Source organism: Gracilinanus agilis, chromosome 3, assembly GCF_016433145.1.
Source record: "Gracilinanus agilis isolate LMUSP501 chromosome 3, AgileGrace, whole genome shotgun sequence".
NCBI classification, from domain to species: Eukaryota; Metazoa; Chordata; class Mammalia; order Didelphimorphia; family Didelphidae; genus Gracilinanus; species Gracilinanus agilis.
The window spans coordinates 409,723,611-409,747,824 of NC_058132.1; the positions used below are offsets into that span (position 1 = coordinate 409,723,611).

Sequence of the window (24,214 nt, forward strand, 5' to 3'; positions counted from 1 at the left end):
GAAGGGAGGGATTCTGTGAGGAGAAGTAAAGAGAAAGTATATTCCAGAACTGGGAATGGTCAATATTAAGGGACAAAGGGCTACCCCTCTGGAGGAACTGAGAGAACAGTTTGGTTGGATTACTACATGTGGAAGGAGGAATAATATATAATAAAGTTGGAATGGTAGACTGGGGACAGGTGTGAGGAGAGATTTAAAAGACAGAGAAGAATTTATATGAAATCCTAGAGGAAATAGAGAGTCGCTGGAGTTTAATAAATAGGGGGATAAAATGATCAAATATGCACTTTAAGAAATCATTGACAGCTGTGTGGGCAGTCGACTGGAGTGAAAAGAGACAATGAGGCCAATTAAAAAGTTATTAGACTCTTGGTTATATACACAAAGAAGGGGACAGATGCAAGGCGTGTTGTGAAGGCAAAAATATCAGGATTTGATAACCAATTGAATATGTAAGGTAATCTAAGGTAATGAGAAGGAGAAGAGAACTTGGTTACAAACCTGGAACACTAGAAGAATGGTGGTTCTTGACAGAGATACGAAAGTTTTGAGGAGGGGAAGATTTGGGGGGGGGGGAATAGGAGTTCTGTTTTGAATACATTTAGTCTGAGATGTCTCTGGGACATCCAGTTTGAAACTGACAAATAGTAATACTGGACTGAAGTTCAGAGGAGATATTAGGGCATGCACACACACATATATGTATATACACACATATATACATATACAAAATCTGGAAGTCATCTTCAGAGAGATGATAATTAAATCTGTGGGAGCAGAAAAGGTTGCCAGATGAGAGAATATCAGGAGAAAGAAGAGAAGATGACTAAGGATGGAGCCTTAGGTGATACCTCTTTCTGAGGGATGTACAAATGATCATCCTTCCAAAGTATAATGGGAAGGGGGAAATACATAGTAGGAGAATCAGGAGAGAATGATGTCATGAAAACACAGAATCTAGGAGGTTAGGAAAGAAGCATTTACATAATGCTTACTTTGTGCCAGGCACTATTTATTATAGAATCTTTGCAACAGATCTGAGAAGTAGGTGCAATTCTTATATTATTTTATAGTAGAGGAAACTGAGGCAGACAGATGTTAAGTGAGTTTCTCAGGGTCACATGACTAGTTACCATCTGAAGTTGGTTTTGAATTTGGTTTTCCCTTAATCCAGGCCCTGTGCTCTATCTATGACTACTCTAGCTGAATAAAAAAGATATCCCTACTGCAATAGAGGGACTTTTAGACTATACGAACTAGATGGATAACTTAAGAATGGACTAAGAATTGTAGCCTTTTCCTGTAGGAATACTTGCACACTAACAAAGCAGTTATAAATGACTCTAACCTTATATAAATGCTGGTTTGTGTTTTTGGTCACTTTTAGGAACTAAGAGAAATACATAACAAGCAACAACTTCAAAAACAAAAAAATTTAGAAGCAGAAAGGTTGAAACAGAAAGAAAAAGAGAGGAAAACAGTAGAACTAGAAAAGCAAAAAGAAGAAACCCAAAGGTAAGTTTCTTCTATTTATTGTGGGCAAGGGATTTAATACATTCATTCTTTCTCACTGGGCCCTCTCCAAATAGTTCCAGTATAAAAGGAAGCTGCCTGCTTTTAGCTTCTGTGGGAATCAAAGTCTTTGCATGCCCAAGTAGCCCCATACCTTTTTGTTGGTTCCCAGAACTCTAGTCCCATTGCTATGTTGATATTGGAATTATACAAGGAAATGAGAATGCTTGGTTTGCTCCTTTGCATGCTGAGAACCAAAATACGTTTCCAGTTCACAGCTTTTTAATAAGTGACAATCAAGAGAGCTGAGATGGAATCAAAGTTCTATGATGTGCTTCTCTTCAGTGTTTCTCCAGCAGAACTCACACATTGTGTCATTCTATGCCTTTTTTCCTTTTTCTTCCTATGGCAAATATAGACTTGAACACAAAAAGAGAAAAATGGCCACAGCTGCTTAGAGTACAAATTATGCCCACCCACATATACACACTTTTTGGGCATGTTTATTTTTGTTTGAGTAATACACAGCTATGCAAAAGACCACATTAACCCTCTAAGTTTCGGGAAAGCTCAATCAAGTTCATTTACAACCACTGAACCAGAAGGACTGCTTAAGGAAAGGCAGGATGATGACTTGTCAGGAGGTAGTAGAAAGGGATTAATCAATTAACATTTATTAAGTGCCTGCTATGTATCAGGCACTATGTTTAGCCCTGGGTTCATCACCTCTGAGATCTCTTCTGACTCTTCCAGCTTTTAATTAGGCACTTTGAGAAAAAAAAAATTCAAATGTTTGGATTTTCTGGTTAAAATGAAAAAAAGATGAAGGTTGAAGAGGCTTTCACTGATGTTCTTGTGCTTTAAGAATATTTATTATTTCTTATTAATTCTTTTTAATTCAATAAAACTAAAGTATACTCTAAACAACATTTTCAAAGCCAAACTTTTCTTTCCTCTCAAATCACCTCTCCTGTCTTTCCTATTTTTTGCTAATGGTATACACATCCATTCTCTCAGTCATACTTGAACCCTTCCTTTCCTTATGTCTGGCCAACTGCCAACCATTATCAATTGTTAGAAGGGATTCTTGCTTTTTTGTGGGTGAGTGATCATCTGTGATTTGTCTTGGTAAGTGACATAATATATGTGAAGTGCTTTGTAAGCCTTTAAATGTTATGTAAATAATATTTTTAGTTATTTCAATAACTTATTTCAATAATATTTTAGTTATTTAATATTATTCACTGATTGTGATTTGTGATGGCTTCTGCCATGAACTTGTGGAGGGAATGCTTTGCATTTTTACATGACAAAGTTGGGAGAAGGCTTTCTTCCTTTGCTTTTGTTTCTGATTAAGAGAGGACTGTTTTACTTAAGCCTAACTCTTGCACATATAATTTGGATCCTATTTCTCCCATTTTTTCCCCCTGTTAACTGCCCCCAAGTCACCCTACTCTATTCTTTGTTTCCTTGTCCTCTTGCTTTCTAATTCCTGCCTACAAAAATGCCAAGATCTCCCCCATTTAAGAAAACTAAATAAAACAAAAACTTCAATTAATACCACCATCCTCACCAGATAACATCTTATCTCTTGCCTTTCATAGCCAAACTCCTAGAAAAAGGTATCTTGAAAAAAGATAACTCTCCAAAGTTACCAGTAATCTTATTTTCCAGACCTGATAGCCTTTTCTCAATCCTCTTTCTTCTTGACCAGTCTGTGTCAATGTCTTTTTTATGTAGTGGACCACACTCTCTTCCTGGATCCCTTTCAGCTCCTGAGTTTTCATGACCTCTTAGCTATCTTTCTACCTCTTAGATTGGTCCCTATTAATCTTGTCTGATGGTTCATCATTCTTATCATGGCCCTTTCTTGTGGATTTTTACTGAGTCTCTGTCCTGGGAATTCTTCTATTTTCTCTGAATATTTTATTGCTCTATGAAGCTCCTTTTGGTTTAATTATGCTTTCTCTGCAGGTGACGTGTGTGTGTGTGTGTGTGTATGTGTGTGTGTGTGTACACATACATTAAACATGTACATATGCATATTTGTATATATAGTAATCGTATGACTATGCACACATATTTAGTTATTTAGCCCTAATCTCTCTTGTGATGCCCAATCACACAAATCTAACTGCCTATTAGATCTTTTGAACTGAGTATCCCCAAAGCATCTCAAACTCAACAGGTTCAGTGCTCTACTTATTATCTTTTATTTCAAACTTTCCCTATTTCTACCAAGAATATCCCTCTAGTCACCAAAATTTGTAACCTTGTTATGTTCTTTCATTGTCCAGTTCAGTTGCCAAATCTTATTTCTTTTGCCACTTCTGTCCCTCCTTCCCTTCCTCTCTACCCCCCTACATGCCAGCTCCAAACCTTCAACATTTTCTGCCTAGATGATTATAATAGTCTTCTAATCGATCTCTTTATTTCAAGTCAACAAGAGCAAGCATTTATTAAGTTCATGCTATGTGTCAAGCATTATGCTAAATGCTAGGGATTACAAAGACAACCAGATCCTATTCTCAGGGTGCTAATAGTCTAATGGAGGAGACAACATGCAAACAACTATGTATAATCAAGATATATACAGGATTTATTGGAGGTAATATATTTATTTTTCTTTTATTTATTTTTTTAAAACCCTTAACTTCTGTGTATTGGCTCCTTGGTGGAAGAGTGGTAAGGGTGGGCAATGGGGGTCAAGTGACTTGCCCAGGGTCACACAGCTGGGAAGTGTCTGAGGCTGGATTTGAACCTAGGACCTCCCATCTCTAGGCCTGACTCTCAATCCACTGAGCTATCCAGCTGCCCCCATATTGGAGGTAATATAAAAGAGAATGCTCTACCATTACGGGAGACCAAGAAAGAATTCTTGAAGAAGGTGAGATTTTAACTTACATTTAAACAGAGCTAAGGAAACCAGGAAACTGAGGCAAGGACAGAGAGTATTCCAGGTATGAGACTTAGCTAATGAAAATGCCTGGTGTTGGGAAATAGTGTCTTGCCTGAAGAATAGCCAGGAAGGCAATGCCTTTAGAACCTAAAATATATGGAACAATATATTTCTTAAGTTGTAAGAAGACTGGAAAAGTAGGAAGGGGCCACATTATGAAAGACTTTACAAACCAAATAGAGTACTTTATATTTGATTCTGAGGATAATAGGTACCACTGGACCTTATTGACAGAGGGAAGAGGTATAAAATTTTAAGAGGTCTACATTTTTATGAAGATCAGTTTGACAACTGAATAGAAGATGGACTGAAGTGGAGACAGACTTGAGTCAAGAAGACCAAGTGGCAGGCTATTGAAATAGTCTAGGTGTGAGGTGATGAGATAATGCCGCATGATGGCGGCAGTGCCAGAAGAGATAAAGGGCACACGAGAGCTGTTTCAAAAGTAGAATCAGTACGACCTGGCAACTGTCTGAATATGAGGTATGAGAGTGAGGAAAAGATGACAGCTAGGTTGTGAGCCTGGGTGATTAGGAGAATTTAAGTGCTCTCAGAAGAAATAGGGAAATAAGAGAGGATGGTTTTTTGGGAAATATAGTGAATTCAGTTTGGGACATGTTAAATTTAAGATGTTAAGGGACATCCAGTTCAAGATGTTCAACAGGCAGATAGAGATGTGGCCCTGGAGACTAAACTGAACTAAATAGATCTAAGAATCAAATGCAAAGATGATAATTGAATCCATGAGAGCCGATGAGATTGCCAAGCAAAATAGTATCTAGAGAGAGAAGAGAAGAGAAAAGGAGAGAAGAGGGCCCAGGACAGTGACTTGGGCATACTCGGGATTTGCAGATATGCCCTGGATTAAGAGAAAACAAAAGGAATTGAGAAGGAATGGTTAGATAGGTAAGAGGGAAGTAATGGGAGAGCCATGTCAAAAACCTAGAGATAAGAGAGCATCAAGGAAAAGTGGGTGATCAACAATTTCATAAGCTACCCATAAATTAAAAAAGAAAGAAGCCTGAGTAAAGGGCATTAGATTTGGCACATGAGAAGTCATTGGCAACTTTAGAGAGAGTAGTTTCAGTTAAAGGATAAGGACAGAAGCTAGGCTGCAAACATTTAGGAATTCTCAGAGGAAAGGAAGTAGAGGCACCAATTGGAGACATTCCTCTCAGGGAATTTAGTTACAATAAAGAGAGAAATAGGATGATATTTAATGAAGTCTTATGAAGGATGAAGGAAACCTGAGTGTATTACATAGACAACAGGGAAGCAGCCAGTGGACAGAGAGTAAGGATGATAGAAAGGGCAGTCTGCTGAAGGAGATGGATGAAATAACATCACTTGTGTATGCAGAAGGTCTTGCCTTGGACAAGAAGAAAGACTGCCTCTTCATGCGAAACCGGGTGAAGGAGGAAATAATGGTAGAAGGAATCTGGGTGATATGAAATGAGGAAGAGTTGGAAAAGAGAAGAAAGAAAAAATGGTATTGCGTGTCTCTGTTTTTGTTTTTTTTTTCCATTGAAATTTGAGGAGGACAGGAAGCCTGGATGCTAGGACCTTAATACATTGAGGAAGTAAGAATTTCCTTAGAATGAATGTCTAAGTGTCTTTAGAAAGTCTATAGAGAATAACTACCAGAGTGGTGATAAATATTAGGTGATAAATATGTACTGAAGGAAGTTGGAAGGAAGAGAGGTAACTGAATGATGAAGAGCCTGGCAACAACAGTGGGGTTAGGATTTCCAGTCCATCTTTTACATAGCATTCTAAGTGATTTTCAGAAAGTGCAGTTCTTACCATATGACCATATTTGTTTCTCATTAATCTCCAACGATTGCCTATTGCCTTTGGGACAAAATATAAACTACTCAATTTAGTTTTAAAGTTGCTTCATAAGCTGAACCCATCTTGCCTTTCCAATTTAGATTATTTTACTCTCCTTTCTATACTTTGCAGTCTACTCCAACTGGCCTTCTCTCTGTTCCTCACTCACCCACTACTCAACACTCTCTTTACACCAGGTGTCCTGAATGCCTAGGATGCCCTCCCTCCTCACCTCTGCCTGTTAGAATTCCTTTTTTCCCTTCAAAGGTCAATTCAGATACCACCACCTATATGAAATGTATTTTGATTCTCAACTGCTTGTGCCTTCCATCTCTTCCCCTCTCAAAAAAAAAAATTCTTCTTGTATTTATGTTTCTGGGTCAGTTGTTATACATCTTATCTCCCCTGAGAGATTGTCTTCTCCTGGAGAGCAGGCTGTGTTTGTTGTCTTTTGTCCCCAGAGTCTGGCTTGTAGAAGGCGCTTGATCTCTTTGATTGATATATTGTCTGGCCTTTTACTCTTCTTTTTCCTTTCATCCAAATGAAGTTTTACACATTTACAATTGTTCTTAACTGTAAGATATATTTTATTTTGAAGGAAAAACTTAAAAATATTTTTGAATTTTTTAGTTCCATTTGCGGACTATATATAGAAAAGACTGTGGGTTTTTTTTTTTTACCTGCAAGTTTTATTTGAGAAAAGAAACTGGCAAAGGCAACCAGTGCATAAAAACCATAATATGTATTATTACAAGGTCATCTATTGTACATCATGTTCAATATTAACTCAATTCCAATGGGGGGACAGTTAAAATAAATTATGTAATAGGCTTATTATTATGCCATTTTTTAAGTTAATACTACAATTTAAACTTGCTACCCTCTTCTGTTTCCCCTTTCTTCATCTCCCAAATTTAATACTTCAAGCTTCTTTTGAACATATTCAGAATTTGTTTATTGAATTTTGATTCTCTTCATGGTAATATGTTCAGCAATTCAAGTATGGGAAATGCTGAAAGATAAACTAATGGGATTGGAGTATGTATAATCATTTAGGGAATAAGTTTTAGAACTGTTTTCATTTTATTGCACCCATATGGTAGTTTTCTTGCACAGTAAGAAATTTATGATGTGGACAAAAATAACTTCAAATCTTTCTTCTATATTTCGATAACTATCTTGATTTTTTATTCCCCAAAGTTAACTGAGTAAGGTGAATTCATACATGTGAGTCATTTGGAAGAGAAAATGCTAATCAAATACAGTAAAACTGCTAGCTAATCACATCTGGTAACCAAGTGGTCATTTTCAAAATTATCATATTGCTGATTTGGCTTTTATTCTCAGACTGGTGTATGTGTAGATACAGCTCAAGGCTCCTGAGGGTATGTTTACCAGAGGGAACAATTAATTTGTCTGATCATTGACTTCTTAAAGCAAAATTATATTTATAATTAAATTTGAAAATTAATATTTGTAATTAAAAACATTTATGTGGTATAAAAATTATTTGCATGCAAATTTAAAAATGTAATACCATATTACTTAAGATGGGAAATATATTTTTTATTCTAATCATTAGAACTTTTCTCTAAGTAATTATTTTTTAAAAATTAGGAAACTGGACAAGTTTTCTAATTATAAAAACTTCATGGGAACATCAAACAATGGCAAAGTATATGGCAATGGCAGTATATGTGTGCCGTTGTACTTCTCATGAAAAATCTTCTTGTTATTGAACATCCCATTGTCCAACCTCTAATTTGAAAAGAACTAACTATAATAATAATAATAATTGGAATTTGTATTGCACTTTAAGTTTTATAAAACCCTTTACATTATTTCATTTTGTCTTCAGCAACCGTATGAGGTAGATACTATCAGTATGATTCCATTTTATAGAGCAAGGAACCAAGTCTCCAAGTAATTAAGATCTCTTTTGCTCATGTTAAATATCAGAGGTAGTATTGGAAGTGAGTTCTCTCCTTGACACCAGATCTGGAATTTTAAAAGTCACCACATTAATTATTAGTCAGACTCCTCTATTTTTTTTTTAATTATTATTGGCAGACGTTCCCAGGATAAGCAGTGGCTCGACCGAGTACAACAGGATGAAGAGTATCAACGGCCAAAAAAACTCCATGATGAAGAGAAACTAAGGGAAGAAACAGTCAAGAAAAAGGAGAGTGAGGAAAAAGGCAAACAGGAAATGAAAGATAAGCTGTCTAAGCTTTTCCAGCAACATCAGGAACCAGCTAAGCCCGCTCTCCTGGCACCCAGCTCATCCACAGGTATGGGATGTAAAAATGTGGATAAAGTAGTTTTAGAGAAGTTTAACCTTTCTTGACCCAGTAAGGGATTTCAATAGACATGCATGGGTTCAAATGTGATACAAATTTATAAGCATAAGAACCAATGGTCACAGCATGTAAACAAGTAGTTTTTAAAGTAAATACATCATAAGGCTCTATCTGATATACATGTAAAAGTGTTTTTAATCTCTTCTTTGGGCAGCACAGCTGATATTTTTAAAGGCTGTCATTTGGAATAGGAAAGCGCATACCACACCTCACCTTAAGTCATTATCTCAATGGACTCAAATGATTTCTTTTAAAAAAATGCTTTATGTATATTTTGAAGGGAAAAAAAAAGACATAGTCACTGTCATTTCTCAATACCTGCTTTCTGTGTGGCACCCTCCCTTGTAAAAAAGGAAGTACAGTTAAGTAAATGGTGTTGACACACAGTGGCCAAGATTTTCCAGCCACATCTGTGGTGTGCCACCTGCCTCCATCGATGAGGAGGAGCTAGCAAAAGTGGTATCAAACCTTATCCCACCAATCTCCACTCACCTTGCCTCTCTTCTCTGGAGTCTCTTTAATGTTTTACTGCTCTTTTAGGATATAACTTTTTTTTTCCTTTTTTTTTAAAAACCCTACCTTTCATCTTTGAATCAATACTATGCATTCGTGCCAAGGCAGAAGAGCAATAAAATAAGGGCTAGGCAATAGGAGTTAAGTGATTTTTCCAGAGTCACTTAGCTAGAAAATATCTGAGGTCAAATTCTGAACCCAACACTTCCCATCTCCAGGTCTGGCTCTTTATCCACTGAGCTACCCAGCTGCCTCTTAGGATATAATTTTTTACTAAGAATTATACAACTCTTTTGTCAGCAGGAAATCCATCTTTTTCTTCACACTTGCAATCAACGTAGGGTATTCAGTATCTATCTGGTCTCAGAGTATCTTGTGGACTGTACCTTTTGAAAAATCTGATGGTTTCTTTGGCCTCCATGGAATCTTAGTGTTTGTTGGGGATGAAGAGTTTTTTTAAACAGAAAATGAAAAAAAAAAAAAGACCTGTCTTTTAAAAAATAATCAATGACTAGCACTGTGTCCTACATATTAGCTGCCTTGTAAAAGTTGATTAAATTGAAAAATGGCAGGGACAGCCAGATGGCTCAGTGAAGGGGTCAGCTTGATGGCTCAATGGACAAGTCACTTAATCTCCATTGCTTAACCCTTACTGCTCTTTTGTCTTGGAATCAATACACAGTATTGATTCTAAGATGGATGATAAAGATTTAATAAAAAATTGAAAAAAGGTCAGCCTTGGTAAGAACTCATCAGTTATACAATACTGGACTCAACCTTTGTGTCATCTGAAGAAATTTTTTAAACAGGTGGTATAACTTTATGTAAATTTTCAATTAGCCACTTACCCTTGAAAAAATCATGTTTTCCCATTGACATTTGTGAAGAATTTTGATTTTTATTGTTGTTATCATTCTTTTTCCTGGGGGATCAAGGAACCATTTAACACTGTTATGCTCTTTAGTAAAAATTTGCCTAAGTATAACAAAAAAATGCCCCTGAAATATATAATTCAGTACTGAGCCAGTAAAGATGAATAACATCTTCTACTTAACACTAATTGTAAGAAGGACGAATGTGAATCATGGTACTTAGAGCTATGAAGCTCAAATGAATCATTAGAGACAGATTTTATTTGGGTAGTTCTTTTTTCATTAAATTATTTTTGCTTGGAGACAGGTAGACTTTTACCTCAATGGAATTTAGAGAGTGGCTGACTTCAATAATATTTGTGAAATCAATACTTTCATAATGAAAATGTGTGTCACCTTTAAGGTTATTATTTCCACATTTTTTATTTATGTGAAAATTTGCACACCCCACTGACAGACCCTTTCTTTGGCTGAATTAAGTTTTGGTTTACAGCCTTCATTAATTTGTAGAAAACGTTTGTAAACCACAAAAGCCCAAACCAAAATTTGGAAGGAAGGAAAACAAAGGCAAAGTGAACCCACTTTCAATATTTAGATAATGGAAGTGCTCTGCAAATTTGAAAGCACTATTAAAAAGATGATCTCTGACTATTCTTCCTCCTCCTTTTTCTCTTTTTCTTTTTCTCCAAAGATGAAGCTGGCATTTAAAAAAAATATATCCCCAAACTGGAACTTAACTACCTACCTAATGTGTCTGAAGTGCTATCACTTAATATGTATTTTATAAATTTCCCAGGTCAGCTTTGGTATTTCAGAAATATTAAGGGAGATAGCCAGGGAAGATTTTGATTGTTAAAGCCTTTGTTTTTTGTTATTTCTTCATTATTTAATGTGGTGTTTTGTTTTTTTTTGGTCTCCTTTCCCTCATCTTTATAAACAGAAAAAGGGCCACTTGCTATTTCTACTCAAGAGGATATAAAGGTAGTGTATTACCGGGCACTGTACCCTTTTGAATCAAGGAGCCATGATGAAATCACCATCCAGCCTGGGGACATAGTCATGGTAAGAAAGAACTTAAAGTTTGTTTTTGTTGACAACATCATCTACTTTGTAGTTTCTTTCACAGTCATTTGTACATATAAACAGGACTTCAGAGTATTCTTTAAATCTGTGGTTCACTGGGTTGTCAATAAGTGTTCATATTTGAACAGCATGTTTTGTTTTTCTATCCCTTGTTTTACTAAAATAAAGTATGAAATTCTGAAAATCTAGTCTTATGTCACTTTAAGGTAGAGTCACTGTGTAGAAGATGCTACCTGTAAATATCTAAATAATTGGTAATACCAAGTTTTTCTGGATGAATGAGAAGCTTTTAGAGAAATGTTTTTAAATAAAATATAAATACTCCAGCACATCCTTATAGTTCTTGGTTATAGTTTTGGTAGATATGAATTAAAACTTCTCATTATTTATCTTTGAAGCTACAAAGTCCTCTGGGAATTTGAATTATGCAAAAAATGTTGAATTAAGTGTGTTTAACTTGCATTGTTGCAACCTGCTTAAAACATTACCCATAAAACAATTCAGAATTTTTTTTTCTTCTATCATTCTCCAATTTCTTTAAACTTAAAATTTCCACTCATAAGGTTTCAACAAGAAGGAATGTGCTCACTGGACCTCCAAGTTCAAGGAGCTTGATAAAACAATAGAGGGGTACCAAATACTTTTTTCAAGAGTGTAAAGCTAACAATTCGAAAAATGTACTTGTTAACAAAATTCTAAACTACTATAGTAATGGTCCCAAAAGAAATGCTGCTAGTATTTTTCTATTAACTTCCTATCTCTTACTAAATTCAATCTGCATTTTGAAAGTCTGCCTCCCGCTCCCCCAGTACTGAAGTCAGATTTATGGAAAATACATACCAATTTTTATATTCAAAGTACATACACACAATAAGATTATCCTTCTAATTATATTATATTCTTAGGAGGAAGTTTGTTTAAAGCACACTTGTTTACATACTCATCTTGCCTCTTTTTGCAATAAAAATAAGTACCTTGTGTTGTTCTTTTGTGGTAGAAATACATGCAGAAAGAATGGGGGAAGAATTCTTAAGTAATGTATGAGAAAGCCAAAAAGCTACTTCTCTATTTCCTTTCCTTGTTTTCTGATGGCTGTTTTATTGCCATTTCCTTTTGTCTCAAAATAGGGAAATTAGAATGTTCCAAGAAGTTCCAAATCCTTAAAACAAAGAAACAAGCAAAATACATTCTTCCTGGTGTCAGTTTCACAAAACATTTCCCTCAATTTCTAGTATGGAGCTATTCTAATATAAGTGTGTAGGAGATAAGAGCAGGGTAGCATTTGTGAAAGGCTTATCCAGTATTGAGCCTGCTCCTCTGGGTTCTTCTCATTTGACAGTTTCCCAGACTTACTTAATTCAAGTTGCTTTGGATCTAATCTGATATCTGTTAAAGCACATTAACAAGTAAATTAGAAAACCATTGTACAGTAGCTAAAGCCTAAAACTATAAGAGATTACATTTGAGTGATAGGATGGATATTGAAATGCTAATTTGTATCTCCTTATTACAGTTCTTATATCTCACAGCCCCTTGAAAACACTCTTTTGAAAAATTCTTATGTTTAACCATAATGAGTAAAAAAGTTCTTTTGTGAGGTCCCTTTTACATAAATCACTCCCTGACACTTGAGGTAAAGGAAAAATAATTCAATTATCCAAATGTTATAAAAGTTGATCCACATTTCTTACTATTCATGCATTACAGAGTAAGATTCATTTTTTCAATTTCAATAAAAGTTGAAAAGATTTTACATGAATAAAATCAGTGCCTCTAGAATTAGATGAAGGAATAATAAATTGGGGTATAAATCTTTGCAGCAGATATCTGAAGATATGTAAAGGGTACATTAATATCTAATCACTTTACATAACTGATATGGATATTTAAGAGTATTTAATGATAAATACGAATATTTTAAGGGAGCAGCTTAGGTAGTTCAGTGGATTGAGAGAGCCAGGCCTGGAGAGTACCTGGGTTAAAATCTGGCCTCAGACACTTCCTAGCTGGGTGACCCTGGACAAGTCACTTAACCCCCATTGTCTATCCCTTAGCACTTTTCTGCCTTGGAACCAGTATATGGTAAAGGTTTTGAAAAAAAAAGAATATTTTAAGAGCACAAGAAACATTCTTCAGTAGTTAATGAATGTTGTTATTTATTTGTTGGCAGGCATGTCTAACTCTTTGTAAACCCATTTGGGGCTTTCTTGGCAAAGATACTGGAGTGGTTTTGCCATTTTCTTCTCCAGTTCATTTTTCAAATGAGGAAACTGAGGGAAACAGGGTTAAGTGTCTTAACCAGGGTCATACAGCAAGTAAATGTCCGAGGCAAGATTTGAATCCAGGAAGATGTATCTTCCAGACTCCAGACCTGATACTTTATTCACTGTTCTACCTAGCTACCCAGTTAATGAATAGGCAATTTTAAAAAGAGAAAATAAAAGGGGCAAGAAACATGGTACAATGAGGGTAGCAATGTGGTATAATGAAAAAAGCAATGGATTAGGGGTCAGAGGCCCTGGATTCAAATGTCAGCTCTGCTACTTTCTGCCTATATGACCTTGAGCAGGTAATTTCACTTGTTTGGAACTCAGTTTCCTCACCTGTAAATCCTGTGACTTCTAAGATCCTTTTTCTTTCTAAATCTATGATCATATAAGAAAGAGTGTTCCAAGTCACTAACCATGCAAAAAATTCAAATTAAAAATGATTCTGAGGTTTAACTTCACAACAGCACCCATCAGAATGCAGAGATGGTGAAAGAAAAATATTTATAGTGACAATTTTTGTAGTAGCAAAGAACTAGGAATGAAGTGGTTGCCTATAGATTAAATAGTAGCTCATCAGAGTGTAATATATTATCTAGATGTAATGGAATAGTAATACATCATAAGCAATGATGACTGTGAAAAGCAGAGTGCTATGGTGGCAGATTTGGATTCAGCAGACCTGAATTAAAATTCCTTTCTCACAAATTATTGTCAATTATTTTCTCTTTCTAAGCTCAATTTCCTTATCTTTAAAAGAAAGGAGTTGGACTAGATGATCTGCAAGGGTCCTTCCAGTTCTAAAAATGTGATCTTGTACAATTCTACTTATGATAAGAAACTATTTCTTTTTCTGAGACATACTTAGACTTACCCCTGGAGTCCTTATAAATGGCCGTCTCTCTTGAATTCAGCAGGAAAGCAGCAAACTTTCTTATCTGTATAGTTTGTAGCATGGAACTAAAACTTAATTTATGTTGTATTTTAAAGCATTCCATTTTTTAAAAAATCCCATTACTTATTTCCATAGAAAATGTATATAAGGAATGTGAAGCCCTTTGTAATTTCCTCTTGATGTTTAACAATTTCCAAGCTTATGTCATTTCACGTTGACCTCTAATTTTTTTCTTCTTTACTAAATCATGAAAGATGAAAAAAAATCTGACTGACTTTAAAGTTTGCTCTCTTCCCGTAATTTAGTTGACTATCAAACTTCCAGCTTTATTAGATTCAGTTTAACAGCAAACATGATGATAAACATATTTTAAATATACTGGTTAGGATAAATGATTTTGTGAAACATATTGTAATATTGCTTTACTTTCAAATCTTTGCTTTCCTTGTGGAGGTTAAAGGGGAATGGGTAAGTGCTGTCAGGAAGTCTGTATTTTCTTATATGTATTTTACACTTTAATTCTGTGTCCAAAACATATTTTTGTCTGTCTTGGAAACAAAATTATGTTCCTAAATTTGTCAGTCAAGGTGTGAATTTTTTTTAAAAAGATGGCCAATTTGTTGAGGTTTTTGGTAATTTTTTTTGTTTGTTTGGGGTATGAAGATTTATTTAAAAAGGAAAATGCATATAATATTCACAGTTTCACGTACAGTCTTCTTTTTCTGTCTTAAATACATGGAAATGATCATTTATTTGGTATTAAGTTTAGAATAAATAAAATTCTAAAAAAAAGTCATTTGTAGTTTTAGAGAAAATGGTTTCCAACAAGTAATGAAAATGGAAGCCAGATTGTCAAGGATTAAAGAGTACAGGAGAGGAGAGGAATCCAAAGTAGGGAATTTGGACAAAATCCTCTAGGATTTTGGTTAAGAAAGAGAAGAGAGATAAAGGATAATAGTTTAAGGAGATGGTATGATCTAGGAAGGTAGTAGAGAAGGTGGTGAAGAGTTAATGTTCAAGGTTGCCTTCTTCTGTAGAAGACATTAAGTGATGAAATCAAGGGCATATTGTAGAGAGAGGTTTGCCTTGATAAGAAGAAGAATCACCTTAGAAGTCAGAAGGGTGATGGGGCCAAGGAGGAGAGAGTGGACAATGATGTTATAGGACTTAAAGATAAAGAGAAGAGAAGAAGGAATTCACACCAGATAGCCTCAATATTCAGTGATTCAGGTCAGCTTCTACCAAGGGAGAAGAACCAACTCTTTCTACTGCTAGTTTCTATGTTCTCGTCTCTATTTCTAACTCATATATATCCCTTCAGCCTGTTATAAACCCTGGACCATCTACTGTCTTCCTTCTTCATTCACACTGCTACATTTTTTAATACCATTGAAGGAATTTGTACAACTATACCAAGTGAATTCACTACAAATTCATGTGAAATAATAGCAATTGAGTCGTTTTATCATTTCTTGATTTATTAACCCATCTCCTTTAACAATTGTTTTGGCCCTTCTCTTTTCATTCCCCTAGTCTCCTAATCCTGCCCCCCACCCTCAATCCCATTTGATATCTTTGTTTTCTTTTTTAATGAGAAAATTCAAAGCTATCCCTCTAAAGGTGCAGTGGATAGAATGCCGGGCCTGGAGTCAGGAAGACTTAAATTCAAATCTGGCCTCAGACATTCACTGGCTGTGTGATCCTGGACAATTTCACTAACCTTGTTTGCCTCAGTTTCCTCATTGTATAAAATGAACTGGAGAAGGAAATGATAAATCTCTCTAGTATCTTTGCTAAGAAAATCCCAGAAGGGACATGAAGAGTTGGAACATGACAGAAAAAAACCAGATAACAAAAAATCCATCCAAAGTACTTCCATCTCACTAGACATCTTAAAATACCTCAATGTCTTTACCTACTCTCTCTCCTCCTTTGCTCCAGACTCCTTTCTCCTCCAGGAATTTACTTCTTTCATCTTCAGACTCTGTTGGCTTTAAATGCACTTTGATCTACCCCATTCTTTAAAAAATCTTCATTTAATTCTGCCATCTCCATAAGCTACTCCCTTATATCTCTCCTCCATTGTGCTGCCCAAATCACTGCTTCCATAGTTTCACTGCCTACTCAATTCTCTACCCCTTGTCTTCTGGCTTCCTCACTCCTGGAATTGCTCTCCCAAGGATTACCAACCCACCTCTAACAGCTAAATCTAGTGGTCTTTTCTCGGCCATCATCTTTCTTGAGCTCTCAGTAGCTTTTGAAGTATTAAGCATACTCTCTTTCTGGTCATTCTCTCCCGTTGGTCTCTCTAACACTACTGTCTCTTGGTTCTGCTTCTTGACTGATGCTTCTTGCCATATTCAGTTCTGTACTTTCTTCTTTATGTTATGTGTTATATCCATGTATGAAATATATGTATATCATAGAGAGAAAGCTAGATAGATGCACAAACATGAACTCTTCTTCACCAAACCCTCTTTTCCAAATTGTTCCCTGCTCAGACTTTTCACCTCAAGATTACCCTTCTTCCTTTTCCCTTACTTCTAATATCTAGGCAATTACCATATTCTCCTGATTCAACTTCTATAATATCTCTTGCTTCTATTCCGTTTTTTCCATCAACACAGTTTCCACTCTAGTCCAGGCTCTCATCACCTCTCATCTGTGTTATTATAATAACAACCTTTTAATTTTTCTGCCTGCTTTCCCTCTCTCCTTTCTCCAATTTCATCTCCTCACAGCTGACAAAATAATCTTCCTGGAGCAGTGGTCTGGCTATGTTGCTCCCTTACTCAAAAACCATCGTTACTTCTAAAAAATGCAAACTCCTTAGTCTGGTATTTAAAACCTTTTGAAATCTGTCTCCTAGCAACCTTTTCATCCTGATTTCATACATTCATTCATTCCCCTTCAGGAATGCTACACTTCCACCAGGGATGAGTTGGTCCCAAACCAAATATTTCATCTCCTGTCTTTTTGTGTTTGTATGGTTCATCCCCATGTCTGTAATATACTCCCCCCTCGTCTCTATCAGGATTCTTGCCTCTCTTCAGGATTCAGCTTAGGAATCATCACTTCAGAGAATTCTTTCCACAGTTTCCTTTATTATCCTTCTCCCCACTTATTATTACTCCTTCCTCAAATTATCATGCCTGTATCTTGTTGTATCTTCTCCTGGTAAAATATACAAAAAGGTCAAGAACTGTTGTTTTTGTCTTTATAATTCCCGTGCCTTACACTGGATGAGTTTAATACCTTTTTTTGGGTGCTGATATGAATTAACGAAATGTAGATTGGAAAGCATTGAAGATTGGGTGGGGCAACTGAGACAGCAAGTATAGATTACTTTTTTTCTGAGATTTGGTGATGAGGAGAGAATAAAAGTTTAATAAAGTAACTGAATCAAAGGAAAATTTGATAAATGGAGAGTTAAGGCTCTCAGAGAAAGGAATTGAAAGTAGATGGGAAATAGGATAATTTATAAAACAGGTTGGCCTGAGTTTAGAGAGAAATTCAGATTGACTAGAAAATAACAGAGGTATATTAAAATACAAAACAGAATTCAAGAGGAATGATTTATCATGAAAAACAGCTCAAAGTAACATTTAGGAAATATAGAATATTGAAATAGAGAAATTGATAACAACAGATAAGTGGGAGCCAATGGAAAAATAACAGAGACAAAAATATGTTTGGAAATTTAATTTTTCACTCCTTTTTCTTGTTGTTTTGAGAAATGTCAATTAAGATTTTTCTTTCTGTTTGATGAGAAAAGTTTTAAAAGACTAAAACAAGGGAAAAATAAAGCCACTGAATATTTTGGGGTAATGTCTGAATTATTTTTAAAAATTATGTGTAGAATTAATTAATTTTTTCTTAAAGGTGAAAAGTATAGTTATTGTGTGCTCTAGTAATTTCATGTCTTTGGATGTTAGTTAACATTTCCCCTTGTAATTGTTATATTTTAAAAGTGTTTTATTTTCCTCGTTATTAGACTTGACCCAATCCTTTTGGTATGTGTGTGATTTATAAAGTCAGAGTTCATGTTAAAAATAGTAATAATTATGACCTTTGCAAATGTCTTAACTTTGGGAACATAAAAGAAAGAGGAAAAACAGAATAATTTTGATCAACTAACATATGTCACTAGAAAAATTAAAATACTAAAAAACCCACCCTTATTCCAATGTAGTAAATGATCTGTGTGAGAGCTTAAATAACAGAAAATAATATTTTCAAATTTGAATATCAGATTTAAATTGTGCCATGATAGTTTACTTTTCCTCAATGAATGCTGTCCCAATTAAAGAAAAAATTAAGGAGTTCTAAAATTTAGAGTTGTAATAGAACTGTTTCTCATTTCCTCCTGATGGGTTTTTATAGTTAAAATAAATGATTAACCTTCCTTCCATATGACCATAGTGATTTCTAGCAAACTCTTCTGCCCTTGCCATGCAAGGTAGCATAGTATCAAACTTAAAAAAAAAAAAAAAGTACTAAATGTACCCTAAATTGAAATTCTTACTGGGTGAATTTAGGTTATAGTGTTTAAGTAATTACAATGAATGGAACAGTAGTTTAATCTTGAGAATTCTTAGGAGCTTTCTTTAATGATAAATCCTGAATGTAGATTTTAGGAAACAGCATCAATAAAGAATAACAGTTAAAGTTTAAATTCTGTTATTTAGGATTTTAGAGTTATGGTTAGAAGAGATTTCAGAAGTCATGTAACCCAGCCCTTTCCTCTTTCCCTTCCTCCTTCCCCAATTTTACAGATGAGGAAACCTAGACCTAGGAAGGCTAAATTACTTGCCTAAGTTTACACAGCTAATATTTGAACCCAAGTCCTTCCACTCTAAGTCTTGTACCCTTTGCCTAATACCATACTGTTTCTACTTTTTTGGAAAATAGAAAACACTTTCAAGTAAGAACTCTTTGAGTTATTACACTTACTGTTTCTTTCAAAGTAAAATATTTTCAATTCATTGGCAAACCCTTATAACCAGAGCATAACAAAAAGGCTTGTGCTCTATTTATTGGAATTAGAGAAGTGGGTGCGGTTGGGGAAGAGGGCAAGGAGGAGTGGGGAAGTGAGATCGAGGACTTTGTTGCCTTTGGCATGTTTATGTATTTATTCTCAATGTCACTCTATCCGTGGACTTTCTTACAGGTGGATGAAAGCCAAACTGGAGAACCTGGGTGGCTTGGAGGGGAATTAAAAGGAAAGACTGGATGGTTTCCAGCAAACTATGCAGAGAAAATCCCAGAAAATGAGATCCCCACCCCTCTGAAACCAGCAGCTGACTCTACACCTCTGCCCACACCTAAACTTTCTTTACATGAAACCCCAACTCCTGTGACAGCAACCTCTTCAGAATCATCTACAACTTCTAACAACTGGGCAGATTTCAGCTCCACGTATGTGTGGTATTAGTATTTATTATAGTAAAGTATAAATTTCCAACCATTTCATGCCCTCCTATTTAGATCTCTCAAAGAAAAAGCTCCCTAGATTGCTTCCATCCTGAGTGTCTTGTGGTGCTTTCAATTTATTTATTAACATTTATTGACTCGTATGTGAAGGCACTAGGTTAGAGCCTAGGAAAACAAAGATGAAAAATGATTCAACTCCTGCCCTAAAGTGCAAGAAAATTGTGGATGACCTATTAAAATCTATTAGGTGATAACAAAATTTTAGTCATCTTAGTGTGAGTGGAAATTGCATATTTCAGAGTCTGCTTTGGTGATTAATTAATATCTTTGCTCCTGCTAGGACAGACATATATTTCCTAATAATCTCTTAACATTCAAGCCAGTCAGCAATTATTTATAGTCATTTCCTGTATCTAAGTAGCACCATGTGTTGATATAGATGCAGAAATGAAATTTAGTGGTTGGAATAAGATACAAAACTGTTTCCTCTTAAGTTCCTCTGAGCCTTCCTTGGTTCTTTTCGAGTGTACAGCAGAATGAAATAATGAATGTCATCAAATGATGCTAATTCTCAGTTCTTGGTTGTGAAATATTGGTCTTCAAGCATAATATTCAGAGAGTTTTGGTTTTTTAACAATTCATTATAGAAAGTCATGAGCCCTTACTATAGTGCCACAATCCAGATTTTTGCATTGGTTAAAAAAGTGTACTTGAGTAAAAAAATAAAATCATCAGTGAGATGATACAAGTACTCTGACCAAGTAATCTAAGGTCCATAATAAAAAGGTGATCTATTACCAAATATTTGGTGTTGAAAGTTGAATCTTTTTGGAATGTGCAAGCTTAAATTTTTTTTTAAAGCAAAGAAATCATGAGAGAAGGTCAGATGTTAGATGATAGATAGAAATTATAAGGAAGAAAAGAGAATAATGTGAAGGACAGGAATTGGAATGAACTCTGTAAGGTAGGGCAAGAACAAGCAAGTTCTATGTGATAATTTGTTTTTTCATGTAAAAGTCCCCTTAGTGTTGGAGAAAGAAATTCTTCAATTACATACCAGATAATGTGTTTTCGGCTGTATAGCTTTCCTTTCCCACATTAATTTTTATTAATTTAGTCAATAACTTTGGCTTAATTAGGGAAAGCCTTAATTAGCCTAAAAGACCAAAAAAAAAAAAAAAGGCAAAACAAATGCACCCTTTTATAAAGTTTCTTGTTATACAATGGATTTAATTTTGTTATAGTTCCTATCCAATTCCCCATATACAGAGAGATGACTAGCACATTCCTTTGCTAACAGTAGCTTTGGTCACCTGCAAAGTGGTAGTTTTCAACTTTTCAGTACCAGGATGGAGTAGTGCTCATTTGTACCCGTGGACTGTGTAGGGAGATGGCAATCCCCTTTGTGTCACCCCCAAGGTGACTTAATCATTCATATACTTCAGCTGCTATGACCAAGTGACTTGAGGTCCATAACGAAAAGATGATCTGTTGGCATGTATTAATTGTTTAGAGTGCTATTTTTTTTTCTTTTCTAGGTGGCCAACAAACACTAATGAAAAACCAGAAACAGATAATTGGGATGCATGGGCAACTCAGCCTTCTCTTACAGTTCCCAGTGCAGGGCAGTTAAGGCAAAGATCAGCCTTTACCCCGGCCACTGTTACTGGCTCATCACCGTCGCCTGTTTTGGGCCAGGTAAATAGCAACATGCCTGGGTGTGAATGACTATATTCTGTAAAATAAAAACATCTTCCACAAATATTTATTGGTTTTATTGAATATAAATGAACCTACCCAATATGTAACCCAGGATACAGTATAGATAATCCCAACTAGGAAGAAATATATGTTATATGGTAGAAGCTATATTTTGTTTGTATATGTCAGGACTTCCTCATCTGTGGCTTCTGATCCACGAAGGAATGGAGTCCTTGTTGCCTCTATATTTTTCAACATAGGACAAATGCTGATTCTGCAGAAAAGGTAATTTCCTGCCCCGCCCAAAAAGATATGAACCAGTAATTTTGAAAAGAAGATTCAGCTTTTCTTAAGGCTAGTTTTTTTTTTTTGGTTTTGTTTTTTGCACACTGTGGGAGGGTAAAGTAGTTTATACACATCATATTTTAGGGAATATGAAAGCAGGAAGGCAAAGGCTAGAAAATCAAACTTCCACAAGTTAACTTTGTGCCATCTGTATTTACTGAGTGGCTGCTTTGCACAAGGCACTATGGTAGTCAGGGTGGAGGATTAAAAAAAGGTCAAATGAGACATACCAGCTGCCTCGGAGGAGTTTATGGTCTAGGCAAGGAAATAAGATACACAGAATTAACTATAATCCAAGACATAAGTAGTATCTTAATAAGAGGGGCATAAATCAAATGCCAAAAATCTAGAGTAGGGAGACACCACTTTAGCTGGGATGATCAAGAATGACTTCACAAAGAAGATAGAATTTGAGCTGAGTCTCGAAAGAATGTTTTAAATAATGGTAGCTAGACGGTCAGGATGTGGAAGGAGGATCTTCTAAGCATCATAGAGTTAAGATGTGGAGGTGGGAAAGCAGAAGGGGTAGTCACTAATCCAATTTGGCTATATAATAAGCTGAACTAGGACGAAGTTGGTAGTCATCTAGATATAGAGAACAATAAAGAATACCTTTTAATATTTTTACAAAATTTTAAAATAAAAATTAGTGACACACGCTCTGTGAATCCTGGGCAAGGCACTTAACTTCTCTCAACCTTCATCCTTTCTTGTGAGGATGACATGAGGATAATAATAGCATCATAATACTTGTGAGACTAAAATTGAATGACTATTCCAAGTATTTAAATTTATAGGATTTAATAATAACAAAGTGAGAGAGAAAGGGATTCTTTCAGCCAAGTGAGCAGAGCACAGAGCCAGAGACCTACACCTGCTGTGCTTTACCAAAGCAAAAGCCCTCCCCCGCCCCCCAAATGCCCCCCTGAGTGGGTTTCAGCAAAATTTATCTCTCAAGCATAACAATGTAAAGTAAGCACATAACTTAAAAGGATGCTGGGTGAATCAGGTGAAAGAAATTTCTATTTGCACATTCTTAATAGAGTTGTTGTGAAGATCAAATGAGGTAACATATAAAAGTTCTTTGCAAACCTTAAACCAATGTGTAAATTTGAGCAATTTCTACTATTATCATTTAAATGTTTTTTTAAATGCCAGAATATTTTGTTTTCTTTGCATTATGGAAATTTGATGACATCAAGAATTGCCCCGTGTATGAAGAGTAAATGCTTTTAGGTAGTGAGTAAAAACAGGAAGCATGATGGTCAAGTGGGTGTGATTTTTAAAAGATTTTTCCAAGATTTGCAAATTCTTTATCATGGCTCTGAATGTAGAGTAGACAGCGGTGACGACGACGACGACGACGACGACGACGACGATGATGATGATAGTATTTTTATTATACTGCAAAGTTTGCAATATGTTTTACATTTGTTAGCTCAGCCTCATAATAACCCTGTAAGGAAGATGCTGCTATTGGATCTACTTTTCATATGTATGTACAAAGAACTTTGTAAACCCTGAAGCACTGTTATTTTAGGCATTTTTATTATTATTATAAGAAAACTAGATTTTTAAAATGCCACATAAGCCACATGATGATTTTTAGGAAGAAATGATTAGGCTATAGTCACATGCTACAAAGTTTAAGAATGAGAACTGAGTGAAAAGAATGAGATTTGGTAGTTATGGAGTCATTGGTGACTTTTGAGAAGAGAGATTTATTTAAGTGGTGGTATACTCAGAAGCCATATTATAAGAGATTAAATTAAGTAGATGGTGAGGAAGTGAAGGTAATAAGGAAATATAGGCTATTTCTTCTAAACGTTTAGTTGGTAAAAGGAAGCAAAGGAAGAAGTGGTGGCTTCAGGGGGATAGAAGAATAAAAAGGAGGGTTTTGGTGGGTTGCTATTTTCAGTTTTTATTAGACTTGGAGAAATAAATGTACTTGTAGCCAGAAGGGAAGGAAACAATGGAGTAAGAGATTGAGGATGCAACAGATGGAAGGGATAATAGATCATATTCAATAGAGCAAAGTCCAAGAAGGATCTAGACAAAAGGTCAATAATTTGACAACATTTCAGTTTTGTTGAAATTTTGAAAATTCCATTTCAATTAAACATTTATTTCTGAAGCACTACACTTGGTATAAAGCATTGAAATAGACAAGTCTCTGCTTCCTCCCCTTAAAGCAGGGTTTCTTATCCTTTTTTAGTAGGTTGTTAAAACCTATGCACCCCTCCTCAATGTATGTTTATTGTCTACATTCATAACTGAAGTAAATGTTAAATCTATTAGAGGTTAGTGAAAATAAAGATAAAATTTTTCCCCATCCAAGTTCATCAACTTCCTGAAATGTATTCATGGACCCCCAAGCTAGAACTCCTCCCTAAAAGAGATTTTAGTTTTGCAGTAGCTATATATATTTCCTCCCTCCCTCCCTC

At 35.4% G+C, this 24,214-nt stretch overlaps 1 protein-coding gene across 1 annotated transcript in view; it reads left to right on the plus strand.

The window, feature by feature from the left end:
* ITSN1 (intersectin 1) overlaps positions 1 to 24,214 on the plus strand; it is a 289,966-nt gene that overhangs the window by 154,382 nt on the left and 111,370 nt on the right. Inside the window, exons 17-22 of the mRNA XM_044670233.1 lie at positions 1,388 to 1,515; positions 8,372 to 8,592; positions 10,987 to 11,108; positions 14,745 to 14,759; positions 19,462 to 19,709; positions 21,263 to 21,422. Coding sequence (XP_044526168.1) covers positions 1,388 to 1,515; positions 8,372 to 8,592; positions 10,987 to 11,108; positions 14,745 to 14,759; positions 19,462 to 19,709; positions 21,263 to 21,422 — 894 coding nt within the window. The remainder of the gene's footprint in view (positions 1 to 1,387; positions 1,516 to 8,371; positions 8,593 to 10,986; positions 11,109 to 14,744; positions 14,760 to 19,461; positions 19,710 to 21,262; positions 21,423 to 24,214) is intronic.